This window comes from Nannospalax galili, unplaced genomic scaffold, assembly GCF_000622305.1.
Source record: "Nannospalax galili isolate Female #2095 unplaced genomic scaffold, S.galili_v1.0 scaffold209, whole genome shotgun sequence".
NCBI classification, from domain to species: Eukaryota; Metazoa; Chordata; class Mammalia; order Rodentia; family Spalacidae; genus Nannospalax; species Nannospalax galili.
In genome coordinates, this window is record NW_008360319.1 from 3,404,479 (window position 1) to 3,420,229 (window position 15,751).

At 42.3% G+C, this 15,751-nt stretch overlaps 1 protein-coding gene across 1 annotated transcript in view; it reads left to right on the forward strand.

The window, feature by feature from the left end:
- Positions 1–10,234: 10,234 nt before the first annotated feature.
- Positions 10,235–15,751, forward strand: part of Il2ra (interleukin 2 receptor subunit alpha) — an 18,922-nt gene continuing 13,405 nt past the window's right edge. The window contains exons 1-2 of the mRNA XM_008825143.1: positions 10,235–10,295; positions 14,464–14,643. Coding sequence (XP_008823365.1) covers positions 10,235–10,295; positions 14,464–14,643 — 241 coding nt within the window. The remainder of the gene's footprint in view (positions 10,296–14,463; positions 14,644–15,751) is intronic.

A 15,751-nucleotide genomic window follows, 5' to 3' on the forward strand; every position in this document is an offset into this window, starting at 1 on the left:
TTATTTATCTTTGAGACAGGGCTTCACTCTGTAGCTCTGGCTGACATAGAACTCATTATGTACACCAGGCTGACCTCAAACTCCCCAAGATCTGCCTGCCTCTGCCTCCAGATTTTGGGAATTAAAGGCGTGCACCACAATGCCCGGCTACTTTTTTTTTTTAAACTTTTTATTTTGGGACCAGACTAGTCTCTAGCTCTCTATGTATCTTTGAGACAGGGCTTCACTCTGTAGCTCTGGCTGACATAGAACTCATTATGTACACCAGGCTGACCTCAAACTCCCCAAGATCTGCCTGCCTCTGCCTCCAGATTTTGGGAATTAAAGGCGTGCACCACAATGCCCGGCTACTTTTTTTTTTTAAACTTTTTATTTTGGGACCAGACTAGTCTCTAGCTCTCTATGTAGCCAAAGATGAATTTAGATGACCTTGGACTTCTCATCCTCCTGCCTCCATCTCCCTAGTGCTGGGATAACTGGCAATATGCCATGAAGTCCATTTGTATTTGGTGCTGGGGATCAAACCCAGGGCTTCCTGTAAACACTCTACCAAGCAAGCCTTAGCCTAGCACTGTATTGTATGATTTTAACAGTTCATTAATCTATTGCTCTTCTGATTTTTCTCTATAACAAGCAGTCACACTAATGAACAGCCTTGCATGCATATTTACCTACAAGAATTTCTTTTGTGACTTTGACTAAAAATGGGATGGCTTACTGTAAAAGAAAAAATTTATTACCATACTTAAATTTTTCTGTTTGAAGCAGCTGTAATTATATTCCTTATTAGCAACTTATGAGCATTCCTGACCTCACATTTCCTGCACCATCACTTAGCCATGATTTTTAGCAGTTTTGCCACCTCACAGAATGAGGTTTCCTGAGCAGCCTAGGCTTCCGTGATTACTGTTAATGCTCAGCATGTCATCTCAAAAGGACTCGTTTGGCTCAGTCTGATGATCCAGTCCATCATGGCAAGGAAGGCGTGGTACTTAGTGTCTAGCTGTCTCTGCAGGAACTTGAGGCAGCTGGTCACACTCTGTGCACAGTCAAGAAGCCCGGAAAGGTAACTGCTAGTGCTCATCTTGATCTCTCTTTGCTTTCCTCTTATCCAGTCTAGAATTCCCACGCATTGAATGGTGCCACACACATTCAGGGTGGGGCTTCTCTGTCATACCTGTCTGGAGACACCCTGGCAACTGTGAGCAGAGGTGTGCCTCGTAGGTGATTCCAAATCCAGTCATGTTGACAGTCCAGATTCACCACCACAATAGCCTTCCTGTTTATAGCATTGTCCTTTTTTCTTATGTGTCAATTGTTGATTTTTAAGAGTTCTTTAAAACAGTTTGCATACCAGTCCTCTGGATGATTACTTTATTTGCTAAGTCAGCACCATTTCTTAACAGCTTTATCAACTTGTGATGCAAGTTTTATTCTTTGCATTAGTTAGGGTAGGTGATACAATAATGAACAAAAGAGGTTATGAACATGGTGCCATGTTTTGTCATGAAACGGAAGGTTTTCAGGAAGAATCATGTAAATATTGTTTGCTGAACATTTTCAGTGTCTTTTCTTTAATTCTTTAAGAAATGTCCCTTTTATATTTTGACTACCTTATAGTTTGACTACCTTTATATTTTTATATTTTGACTACCTTAAAATATTTTTAATTTTAGTCTTTAATGAATATTAAACTTTTTCTATTATTGATATGAAAATAAAATTTCTCACTTTTAAACAAAACCATGAATCACATCAAGAAATTTTTCCAGTGTTAAGCCATCTATCACTGCTGAGGTAAATTCTAACCGGTTAGAATATCAGTTTTTCTTAGTCTATTACTAGAAGTAGGTGCAAATATTTTATCTGATATTCTAACATCTTTTTTGTGAGACTGCCCTATAATCATTTTCTATACAGTCCATCCAGGTTGAATAGAAAGACAAAAATAATCCTATAAAAGGGAACATTACCTCTTTATTTAACCCCATGAAACAGTTTATATAAAACATATGGTACTAGTTCATGTACTTGTTCATGGATTGACTTTTTTAAATTATTGATTTAATTTAATAGTTACAGTTCTACTCTCAAATTTCTTTCTCTCTCTCATGTTCTCTCTTTCTTTTTCTTTTTTAAGACAAGGTCTCCCAATATATACCAGACTAGCCTTGAATTCATAATCCTGTCTTAGCCTTCCAATGCTGGGATTATAGGTATGTACCACTGAGTCTGACTTCATTTTTGGCTTTTGGTTTTTGGTTTTGTTTTCTGTTTCTCTCTCTCTCTCTCTCTCTTTTTTTTTTTTTGTTTTGAGACAGGGTCTTGCTGTGTAACCCTGGCTGGCTTGGCACTCACTGTGTAGCCCAGGCTGGCTTTGAACTTGCAGAAGTTCTCCTATCTCAGCCTCCTAAGAGAACCACCACAGTCAGTATTTGTTTATTTTCTCACTGCCCAAATGACAAAACCAATTTAAAAGAGAAGGGGTTTATTCTGGCTTACAGTTTAGCACAGTCCATCACAGTGGGGACATCAAGGTGGCAGGAACTTGAAACAGCTGGTCACATCACATCCACAGTCAGGAAGCAGAGAGTATGGATGGTCACATCACATCCACAGTCAGGAAGCAGAGAGTGTGGATGGTCACATCACATCCCCAGTCAGGAAGCAGAGAGTGTGGATGGTCACAAACACATCCCCAGTCCGGAAGCAGAGAGTGTAGATGGTCACATCACATCCCCAGTGAGGAAGCAGAGAGTGTGGATGGTCACATTGCATCCCCAGTCAGCAAGCAGAGAGTGTGATCATCACATCCCCGGTCAGGAAGCAGAGAGTGTAGATGGTCACATCACATCCCCAGTGAGGAAGCAGAGAGTGTGGATGGTCACATCGCATCCCCAGTCAGCAAGCAGAGAGTGTGATCATCACATCCCCGGTCAGGAAGCAGAGAGTGTAGATGGTCACATCACATCCCCAGTGAGGAAGCAGAGAGTGTGGATGGTCACATCGCATCCCCAGTCAGCAAGCAGAGAGTGTGGATGGTCACATCGCATCCACAGTCAGGAAACAGGGAGTGTGAATGGTCACATCGCATCCACAGTCAGGAAGCAGAGAGTGTGGATGATCACGTTTCATTCATGAAGTGGGGGTGTGAATGCTGGTGCTAGTCCTCAGTTTGCTCGCTCCATTTTATAGAGCCCAGCATTCCCTGCGCGGGAATGGGTCCTCCGTACAGTAGATGGGGTTTTCAGTACCACCTAATATAATCATGAGAACCCCAGCAAGCATGCTCAGAGGCCCGCCTCCCAGGTGATTCTAGGTTCTGTCAAGTTGACAGCTAACAAGAACCGTCACATGCAGTTGTCTGCAATCGGCGGCTTCTTGGTTCTCTTCGTGTATCTAGCTATAATTTTGTAGTTGCCAATTTCATCCATTTCCAAATCGACCAGCGAAAAGTTTTCACACTCACCACTTACTTTCAAATTTGCTCTAGATGAATAATTGTATTTATCTTTCTTTATACTATTGTTTCGTTCTGTTTGCTCTCTCTAGTCTTGTTATTTTCAGACTTACATAAATAGCTTTTAATGTGACTGGTTCTCTTTAAATTTTTTTTCTATTTTATTAATTCCTCCTGTAATCTTTATATTCTTGATCTACTTTCTCTAAGTTTATTCTACTGTTTTTAACTTCCTGAACTAAATATTCAATGAGGCAATGCTTATTCTTAGTTAAAAAAATATGTTCTTTGGGTTTTAAAGCTCCCTCGAGGTACCATGTTAGTTGAGTATCATTGTTTGTTTGTTTGTTTTTCTTGTTTTCAGCATTCTTCACAGAGCATTTTACAGTTTGAGTTATGAATTCTTCTTTGGTCCACGGATTTATTTGGAACCGTAAACTTTCTTTTAAAAATGTGTCAAGTTTTATTGTTGTTTGTGGTTTTACTTTTTGTTTCTAACTTCTAATTTCATTACATCGTGGTTAGAAATGAATCTGTGTGATACTCTGCTACTTGGAGAAACCACCTTCCATACTTAGTAAGAGCTCAGTGTTTGAAAAGGTTCCATGTGCGGTTGAGGAGAAGGTGCCTTTTTCTATGTATTGGGCACATGACAATACAAATATCTACCAAATCCAGCTTGCTAACAATGAACACGATCTTATGGAAGAGCCTTGTATTGGTAATGATTCCTGGAACACTAGTCTGTTGTTTAGTGTTGAGTTTAATTCCAATCAGTTTGCTTTGGGCGGTTTCCCACACTGCATTTGGCAGGTTCTGAGCTCCGAGCACTGTGTAACAACCTGAGGGTCTTGCTTTTCCTATAGGACTCCCATGAGTGGGGGGTCTCTGGCAGTTCAAGAGTTAAGTCATAGACGGTGAAGTGTATGAGGTATATTATCTCAGCTTGCTGTTCTAGACTTAGCACTGTGCACATGAGGTAATCACCAGCAGCACTCCTCATACGGAGTGATCACACTTTCTATTGTTACATCCAGTAGTGAGTCTTCAGCCTCCTGTCCTCTCCTCCCCGCATCTATGCTTACTTGGGGCTGGGGCATCAGTTGGGGTCTTTTGTCTTCACTACTATTCATGTTGAGGTATTGCCTAAGGGTGAACAGGACTAAGTAATGAATGGAATATGGTATGATTTCCCTCAGCTGAGATGGCAATGTATCTCAGCATCTACCCTCTGCATTCAAAATGCTAGGCTTGAGCTCCAGCACCAACAGTAACACCAATGACTTAAAAGTTAAGCAAAGTTAGACACACAACAAAAACCTACTAAAAACAGTAATATCCGTAACACCAAGGACCATAGGAAAGTGGGAGAGGTAATACAGAACCCATTGAAAAGATACACAGTAATGAACGTAGAATATAAAAGAGAAATGAACGAAAATGAGAGTGACCAAGAAGAGCCAAGCCATATAATTAACAAATACAATTAGATCACAGAGCAAGACAAATAAATAGGGAGGGAAGCACGATGACACAAATTCAGAGCAAAATTCTTCATCTAGGATGCAGATGCTTTTTCCCAAGCCAGACAGAAGAGTATAGAGACCGAACTCCATCCTCCTTTACAAAGAGCAGCACAGGGCTAGATTCTCACCATTACATGCAAACCCTGGGAATCTGGGGGCACAGGAGTCACCAGCATGCCACTCTCCCCGGCCACACTCATGCACCATTTTTGAGTGTGTCTGTGTGATTGGGGAATGTCGAGGCCAGTGATAATCCTCTAAATATCTCTGAGCCTCTGAGCATGGAGAAAATGACCAAACAAAATTGATTAAGGCTGGGGTGGGGTACACCAACAGCACTGACTGTCCAGCTGCCTCATCAGTCCGCCCTCCATCCCTTACAAATCCCACACAGATGCCCCTGCTTCTAAAGGAAGCCCTTCTGCTTTCCTCTGCAATGTAGTCCATGGTTTCCACCATATGCACTCTTGTATTTAAAGTTGTGTCCAAGTTAAAATTAGTTTTCTGGGCCCACACTGAAGCTGGGATGGCCACCCATTGAGTTAAGGAAGAGCGAAGGCCCACTGGGGCTTGGAAATGTAGAAACGGAGCACCTTCTGACCTCTCTTGGGCATTAAGGTAGACAGCAGGAGTACTGGTAAGATGGTTCCCCTGTGCACCTATGATTAGGCACTAAGCAGTACAGACTTCTTTTCCAGGGTCAGCTTGCTATATGACTTTCAGATCTCCCAATTTTGGTGCTGGACTGTGGAGCTTTCTGAAACTTTCCTGCCTCTTCGGTTTATAGCCTTCTGAGACAGATCTTCTTATTCCACTGAGTGCTTGGTGTTAGTAACAGCTCTCTGTGTCTTTTCTAATTCTAAAATCCAGTGCGTCTGGGTTTCAGCTCATCACTGACTATTACTGCACTCTAGTATGTTTCAACCATGGCCTCCCCTCCCCACAGCCACACACCGATTGCTTGCTTTCAATCTCCTGGAGATGCAGGAAAGAGCTAAGTATCTCTAACTGTCTTATTTTCTTTTCCTGCTGCTGTGACAAACTACCTGTATGGAAGTGTGCATTGAAGACCACTAACCAAGACAACTCCATGGGGGACAGCAGGTTACTTGAGAGCAAACAGACCACTGGGCTGCCTCCTGGGGAGCAGAAAAACACCAACCAGCAGGAGAAGTCAGACATCTTTTATAGGCAGTTAGGTGCTTGGGTAACATTCCACAGGCTAGGGATTGGTTGGTTTCCCAATAAGCAGAGGGACTTTCCCAGGGCCAAGTTCGAACCCGCCATTTTAGAACATTGGGAACTGTGCTGCCATTTTGGGAACCTTCCAGGAACCTAACACTACCCTGACAAAAAACCTCAACTGAAGAGTTTATTTGGCTCATGATTCCATATCACATTCTGTCATAACAAGGGAGGGACAGCCAGCAGCAAGACCCTGAGGGAGCTGGTGGCATTAGTCTACATTAGAAAAGCATACAGTACTCAGCTAACCCTCTCCATTTTCTACAATCAGGGATCCCCTGCTCAAGGAATGGTCAGCCCACAAAACAGGTCTTACCACATTAACTAATGTAATCGAGACAATCCCTCAAAGACATTCTCAGAGGCTAATCTTAATCTAGACAATCCCTTATAGGTATGCCCAGAGACTGGGGTCTTAAGTGTTGAACTGATAATACTGACCATCCATCACACTAAACTACCATATTCCTCCTCTCTGTTGATGGTATTTGGAAGTGAGGCCTTGGGGAGGTGATTAGCATATTGGTGATGGAGCTGGGCCCCAAGGTGGCTTTAGTGGTTTATAAGAAGAGGAGAGAGCCAACCTCGAATTCTTGCTCTGTCTCCCCATGTGATACCTTCTGCCTTTAAAAGAGGCAACCAGAAAGCTCTTACCAGGAACCCAGCAAATGCTTGTGCTTATCTCCTAGACTGTCCAGCCTCCAGAACTGTGGGCCAATTAAACTTTCATTCTTCTTAAAATTATCCGGTCTCAGGTATTTTATTATAGTAATACAAAAAAGGACCAAGGTAAATACATTCAACATTTTTATAACTTTCTTATACAGTCCAGACCCATCTGCCTAGGAATGGTACCACCCACTGTGGGTTGAGCCCTCCTACCTCAATTAGCAATCAAGAAAGTGTTCCACAGACGTGTCCCCAGGCCAATATGATGGAGTCAATTCTTCAGTTGAGTTTCTCTTTCCAGGTGTGTCAAGTTGACAACCAAGACTGGAAGCTATGTTCCCAGCCCTGTTCAGAGTCTTTTATGTTAATGTAGCTACAGAGCTTTCTTTTTCAATAGTCTCACGGAATGTATTTTAGGATTATTTAGCTAAATCTTTACATGTTATTATGTTTCTAGAACTCTTGAGATAACGGAAACTAGACTTTGGGGTTTTATTTTAAGGAGAAACATTTCCCTCAATTCAAATAAGCCTGAATTTTACAAGAATTCTGTTTGAACCCATGCTATCTTATTTGATGGTTTCATTAACCCTCATTTTTCTTTTTTGTTGCATTTTTTTCTTTCTTGTATTATATTGAATTGAGTTTTATTTCCTTTTTCCTTTCTGTTGACAAGTTATACATTTAATTCTGCTTTTAGAATTAAGTCTTTTAAGTTCTTCAAAGGTCTCAAAGATCACCTTAATGTTAAAGTTACAGTTAATTAATGTCTTTTTTAGTTCTCCATGCAGAGGTCATCATATTGTTGGTAACTAAGGAGATAAAATTTAAACAGAAAAAACAACTTTTGAGACAGGGTCACATGTATCCTAGGCTGGCCTTAAACTTGCTCAGCACAAGAATGACCTTGAGCCTCTTGCTTGGCCTCAACCTCTAGAGTGCTGGAATTACAGGGGAGTACCAAACACCAGGCTCACATGGTGCTGGAGAACAAACTCAGCACCTCGTACATGCTAGTCAAGCAAGCACTCTACCAGTTGAGCTACATCCCAGGACACTCGTTTTTCATATTTTCTGATTGCTGATAGGTAGAACATGCTGAATTTTATAAACTGCATTTACATCTGGCTACCTACTCTGCATAGTTCTAACACCTTAGCCATCTTAGGTTTCTAAGTACATAATTAAATTGCTTGCGTGGAATGATTATCTTCATCTCCCCTTTGCAAACAGCTATCTATTTTATTTCTGCTACCAGTTTGATCAGGTCACTGAGAGTGGAGGTCTTTTTAAAGTTCATTAGCATAAGGAAAACTCAAAGATGCTGTGATAGTTAGTTTTAATTGTCAACTCAGACACAATCTAGAATCACTTGGGAGAACATATTTAGATGAGGGATGATTGACATTGTTTTGGCCTATGGATGTGTCTTGGGTGATTGTCTTGATTACCTTAATTGGGGTGTGAGGACCCTCCCACTGTGGGTGGCACCATTTGTTAAGAAGAGGATCCTGAACGGGTCAAGAGTAGAGAAAGTGAGCTGAGCAGGCGTACACTAATTCATTCCTCTGGTCTTCTGTGGATATGATGTGCCCAAGCTCTTGCCATGATTTCCCTACCATAATGGACTGTAACCCAGAACTGCTAAAATAAACCCTTTCTCCCCTAGCCTTTTCCAAGCTATTTTATCACAGCATCAGGAAACTAGGACAGATATCAATAGATCTTTGATAATTAAAAAAAAGATATATTTGAGGAAAGAGAGACACACTGTAACTGGTACAGCTAAGAAAATGTATCAGTAATTCAGGTATGACCTGCGAATGATTGAGGAAAGAAAAATATGTAATATTACATATGTGAAGTTGTCTAAATAAATGACGAAAAAATAATAAAAACAAAACAACCTTTTTTTTTTTTTTGGTCTTTTTGAGACAGGGTCTCCCTGCAGCCCCAGCTGTCCTGGAACTCACTATGTAGACCAGGCTGGCCTTGAACTCACAGAGATCCGCCTGCCTCTGTCTCCTGAGTGCTGGGATTAAAGGTATCGCCACCACCACGCCCAGCCCAAAAACAAACTTTTAAAAAGAAAAAATAATAATAGATGATGCAGACATCCAACAACAATTAACTGACTAAACTCAATACAGTCATCTGCTTAACAGTAATCAAAGAATTTATCATATTTTCACAGATTTGAAACCCATTAGCTACTTGTATCAACGTAGGTGAGAGGGAGGAAGCAAGTTCAGAGTTCTCTTCAATCGTTCTTAGAATATGAATTCAAAAGAAACTCTATTTCCTGGTTCTGGCACAATCAACCTTTAAGACATTTTTGACATTTTTTTCAGTTCATAATGTACGTTTACATCTCTTATCAGTTAGTTCTAAACACGGCACTGAAAAGTTGTAGCAGCCATCAAGACTTGTAGAGCATTTTACAGATTTCTAGTTTGCTGATATTATTTCCTTTTTTAAAAAAATATTTTATTTATTATTTTTATTTTATGTGTATAAGTATATTGCCTGCATGTATGTGCATGCACCCGCGTCATGTAATGCCGTGGAGATCAGAAGAAGGCTTCGGATTCCCCTCGAACTGGAGTTAAGGATGGTTCGTAGCTGCCATGTAGGTGCTGGGAATCGAACCAAGGTCCTCTGCAAGAGCAGTCAGTGCTCTTAACCACTGAGCCGTCTCTCTAGCCCCTGCTGATATTATTTCAAGGAATGTTTACGTTTTTGTCCCTTATAAGTCACAGTCCAGTGAAAGTCACCAAATAGAGAAAAGCATTTGTGATGACTTGTCTCATTGTCAGCTGATGGGATGTAGAATCATCATGGAAACAAATCCCTGGACATGTCTACCAGGGATTTTCTGGATCTCCTAAGTGATGGGGGGAAGACCCAGCCTAAATATAGGTGACAGCCATTCCATGGGCTGGGATGCCTTAAAGGAAGCAGCCAGCTGAGCCTCAGCATTGAGGCTCTGCTTCCCGACAGCAGATGCAAGGTAACCAGCTTCTTCACATGATTGCCACCCCACGCGCTGTTCTCTTAAACTGTGAGCCATAGTAAACGCTTCCTTTTGTAAGTTGCTTCTGTCAGCTAGTCTATCACAACAACACGGAGAGGAACTGATACAGTCTGTTACACACCCTTCTGCCAATGGCTTGTTTTCTTTAATCTACCAGCTGGACTCTCATCCACCTTTCAAACACCAAACAGATAAGGACTCCTAAGCAGGGGCAGAATTTTCTGTAGAGGGTCCCATGTGTCTTTCAGAAGAACAAATCAGCGTGACAAAAAAGGTGATGTCCTGGAAGATGCTACTGCCATGTGGCTGACTGACAGTTCAGAGGAATCAGCTATCTGCTATTTGACTGGCAACTCGACAAGTAAAGTGAGAAAATACTCAGCGCTTCTTGCTAAGAACTTACATATGTTAGACAAAAAGACTTCCTGGGTCCAAAGAAAACAGAGGTCTGTTGGTGGTGCTATGGATAGAGCTTAACCACACCAGTGAGGGGCACACTGGATGTCACCTCTAGTTAATTCTGTGCTTTGACAGTATTTGAAAGACAACTGGAAGGATAGAGAGAAGGGAGGCAGAGAGAAATGGCAGGATGTTATTGCCACACAGGTGTGCAGTCAGGCAGCTGCAGGAGAGTCTTAAAAGTCAAAAGAGAGGGTTCTGAGTCAAAGAGTGTTGCAACTCTTGGGAGCTGAGTAGATATGAAGGCGAAGAATGAAGATGATACCCTCAGTGTCACATTACAGTGACACAGATGGTAACAGTCATTAAGAGAAACAGAGACCGGAAAACCGAGAGTGTTCATGTATTTAATTTCTTGCCTCAAGATAATTATAGATTCACACCCCTGCCCCCTTCATCCTTGTTTCTTCCTAACACGTTTACACGTGTTATTTAAAAGAATTTCCTAAAAGTAAAAGTGAGATTTTTTTAAGGCAAAAATGAAGGTAGCTGTAAGGCCACTTAATGCAGCTTCTGCCCCACCACCTCAAGGGCTGTGGTTTGAGCTCCTCGACTTCAAGGCTTGGTCTCCTGCTGTGTGCAGTGGGGATGGCTGTATTTCTCTTTCAGGGCTCCAGGGAGCATTTGAGGTCATACGCACAAGACAGAGCTGAGACATTATAGCTGTTATTACATAAAAAACCCCAAGTGGAGGGCCTAGGTGCCCTGACTTCGTAGATAACGATCTGAACTGAACCACAACATCACATAAACACCGCCTAGTACCCAGATAGCTTAGATAGCTGAGATATCCCTCCACATGAGCTAACCCTGATGGGGGTGGGAAGCACTCCCCCCCTTGGAGATTATGGATCTCTGACATGAAGGGAGCCTCCAAACTTGGTGTCACAGAAGTTGGATCTTATCTTGGGTTTGTACAACCCACGGAAAGGACTGGGCTGTGCTTCTTACCTATGACTCTACCAGTTCTCAGATCATTTTGATCCTACTAAAAGACATATTCATCACATCCTATGTATTTTATTTTGCACAGAAACACTGTCTACAGGGCCTAACCACTGGTTTGGGTTGGGGACAATCCTGTCATTATCCTTGGCTTTCTTACTGGATCTGATGCAAAGAACGACTCTAGGCTGAAAGCCAGACCATTTCTTTACAGGTAACTCAAGATCGTGGCACACTCTTGAGTCCCTTGTGAAGCTTAGTAAATGCTCACCTAGAAGCTTTTGTGCTTGTCGAGTTACTCTAATCTTCTCCCTCCATCCCTGTTGTGTAGACAGAAAGGGAGAGGCACAAAGACAAGCCACCTTCTCAGTGCTGGTTTCACTGCAAGCAAAATAACTTGACCTTGAATCCCTCGGAGAGACCCTTATCTCGAACTCTGTCCACATCCTTCAGGAGCCCCTTCCTTTTCTATCCTTTTCATGACACTCACATGGCCTCAGGGGTTAGATGAGTTCACATTTTAACATCAGAGATCACACAACAAAAAACAGCTCCCATCAAACAAATGTTTCTCACCCACCCAGTTTTCCCCCAGCCACCAACTAAACCCTGAGTCTAGTGCAAACCTCTCTGAAAGCACCTCTGAGCCCTTGGGATTATCAAGGCTGATGATAACCATTGGCTGCCTTTTTTACACTCTGCCTACATGAAAGGTATAAAAGCAAAATGCAAAGCCACACCCGTGTACCTTGGAGTCTGTGCTAGGAGTCTCCTGGGGGCCCCACATTTCCAGTTCTGGGAATTTTTAATTCACCACCTCCCTCCCCCGAGTTGGTAAAATCATTATTTTCTCTACTCCATAGGCACTGGGCACGTCACCCTCAGAAATGAAAATAACATCTAAATAAAAATGGCAACAATACTTTGAAATATTCCCTGTCCTACCATCTAAAGAAAGCTCTCTTCCCCAAGCTTCGGGTTCCGCTGTGAGGGGAGCTGGGGGATAAGAAGAGCTGAGAACTGGAAACTTGGGGTGGATAGGATGATATGTCTAAAACCAGAGCCACTGGTAGAAGCAGGAAGTAGATCTGGAAAGACAGAAGCAAGAACGAAGTTAGAGAAAAGCCCCATTGGCTGAATTCCAAAGAGGGATTTTCTGAGTTCTTGGGGAGTTCTGTAGAACTAGAGAATGATGCCACATGATGAAGGACGCACGTCAGGATGCTTTTCTGAGTTGGGCGCATGAGTTCTCCATGATGACCTCTCTAAGCATCTTCTAGACAAATTATTTTTATTCTTTTTCAGATGTTGTACCGTTCTTTTTGGACACCAGACTGAGAAGAGCTAAAAATAACTCAGCTTATTCCTAGTAGATTAAAAAGAAGACAAATTCCCAGGGCTTCCTGTCCCACTGGCTCTTCTGGTTCTCAAGTTCTTGGGATAATTTTTGGGATGCTTTCGACAAGGTTTTTCAGGGAAAAGGACTATAAGCAAGGTCCTTACTGGGGACTCAGCTAGAGACCTGGGCAGTGTTTGCATTCTAGGGAAGATTCCTTTAGGAAAGGAAAAGTCTGTGGGTAGAAAGTTCTAGAACTTAACCTTTGCCCTCACATGGTATGTTAGATTAACTCACGATAACTGTGGAAATTTCCATGGCCTTGTCTAGGAAAACACACCATCATATGTTGAAGAATTTCTGGAGGCACAAAACTACCTGAAAGGCAACTTATCCAACCCTCCTCAAATTTTAGATGCTTTCTCAGCTTATAGTTACAACACCAAATTCCAAATACATCCAAGATGGAGCCTTGACTGCTTGTGCTGATGAATAATTACTAAAGAATTGCTGAGTTCATTGATTTTTGTTGCAGTGGAATTAGTTATAGAAAAGTTATTTTTAAAGATTTATTTTTTTGACTTATGTATGTGTGAATGTGTCTATGTGAGTTGTATATGCACATATGTGTACAGGAACACATGCCAGAGTGCACATGGAGGCCAGCATAGGGCATCAGATGTTCCCCTCTATCACTTTCCACCTATTCCTTTGGGACAGAGTCTCCCTGAACCCGAGACTTAGGTTTTCTCAGCTTGGCTGAAAGCCAGCAAGTCCCAGCAGTCCTCCAGTCTCCACCCTCTTCGGGCTAGTGTTACAGGCATGTGCAGGAACACCCAGTTTGTTCATAGGTGCTGGGACCACAAACCCTGGTCCTCATGATTGTGTAACAAGTGTAGCGACCACTGAGCCATCTCTCCAGCCCTCAAACCATGGGTTTTACTTTATTTTACTTATTTTTATTATGTATGTGTGACATGTTAGAGCAATATTTCTGAAAAGCTGCGTGGTCAGATCTGAAGTGCAGAACTTGACGAGTCTGGACAAATGTATGATCGACACTGAGATTTTCTTGCTGTCTCTGTCTCATTGATCCCCACCTACCACAGGAAACGTCTGCACCAATTTCTCTGCATTTACGCTCTGCCATTCATTGAACTTCATATAAGTGGAATCAAATAGTATGACTACCTTCTTTTGTTCAACATTTTTTTTCAGATTTATCCATGTTGTGTGCAGCAGTAGCTCACTCTTCTGGTGTCTGAGAATTTATGAATCTATCAGACTCTATTTAGATAGCCTCACAGTGTTAGGTATTTAAGTTGCTGAGTTATTTTGGTTTGGCTTTGCTTTTAAGACAAGGTCTCTGCTTCTCTAAGTAGGCCAAGTTGGCCTCACACTTGTGATCCTCCTGCCTCAGCTTCCCAAGATCTGGGATTACAGGTATGTACCACCTTGGGTTGGTTATCAGTCTGGCTACTAGAAGTCTTTGTAAAAGTCTTTTTGTGTGCGAATCATCTCACTCCTCTTAACCACCGCAGAGTGGAAGTGCTAGACCATAGAGTAGGTGTATGCTTAACTTCGTTTCAAACATTTTCTCGAGTGATTTTTTTGTGCTCACACTACTGATATAAGAGAATCCCAACAGCTCTGCTTCCCTTTCAGCATGTGGCAGCCTCGGTTCCTTTCCAGGAAAAAGTGGAGCATATATTAGTCCTTTAAATAAAGACATATCAAGCATGTGTCTGACCAGGGCCTCCTGAGCTAACAGGCTTCTTTCTCTTTACAGAGATGTGTCTGTATAACCCACCAGAAGTCCCCTACGCCACATTCAAAGCCCTCGCCTACAAGAATGGCACCATGCTGAACTGTGACTGCAAGAAAGGTTTCCGCAGAGTAAACGGATTGCTCTATGTACTGTGCTCAGGGAACTCTTCCTGGAGCAACACGTGTCAGTGTGCAAGCAACTGTACGTGGGTCCTCTTGTAACTGCCAAGGGAACTAAGGGAGCAGATGAGCCAGCACACAGCCCAACAGACCAAACACTGTGGGCCCAACCGGATGACAGCTGATTTTAGCAGCCTCAGAATAATCACTCATTAAGCAAGTATTAAGGCTGTCTACCTGGGCCTAGAGACGTGCTTAGCAGTCAAGAGCACAGAGTGCTCCTGCAGAAGGCCTGAGTTCGGTTCCCAGCACTCAGGTTAGGTGGTTCCCAACTGTCTGTAACTGGCTTCAGGCGATTCAATGCCCTTTGCTGGCCTCCAAGGGCACTGCACTCATGTTTAGATACACACACACACACATACACACACACACACACACACACACTTAAAAATAAAATAAAAAATAGAAATAAACAATGTCTACTAGTTTCGAGAACTAGGCTTTCCAAGCCTGAGTTGATCTGATAGATGCCGTCACTCCTTGGATCTTACAGCTCCTTTACATAGCCTATGCCCTTACTCAGTTCCTCATCCAGCCTGAGGGATTAGAATGTGGTATGTTCCATTAATCATACACCACACACACACACACACACACACACACACACACACACACACACATAGTACTAAGACTGTTTTCATGCAAGTATATACAAGTATATAGTGTAGGTTCAGAACATCCCCCATACGCCTTTGTCCCTTCCCATTAGTCCCTCTTGTTCCCCAGAAGGTTTTTGTTTTTGGCACAGTGGCTGCTGAACATCTCAAGCCATTTTTACTGCAGCTAAACTGCCCTGTGGTTTGGGAGCTTACGAAATCAACTCATATAGATTCAGTTTAATTCAAAATATGAATAAATACATGAAAGGCGTTTTATGTTCTGAGCATTTCTGAACTCCTGCCTCGATCCTCCCATATCCTCTAGCCAACAGAAACACAAGAAAGCAAGTTACACCTCAACCCGAAGAACATAAAGAGAGACAAACCACAGAAACGCAAAGTTCAGCATGGTCGGTGGACCAAGGGAGCACTCCAGGTGAGAGATGAGTCTCAACAGCTGCCCTCTGGCTGTCCTGGGAGCTGACCTGCAGTCACATGTGTCTGATAATGTCTGCAAATCATATATATATA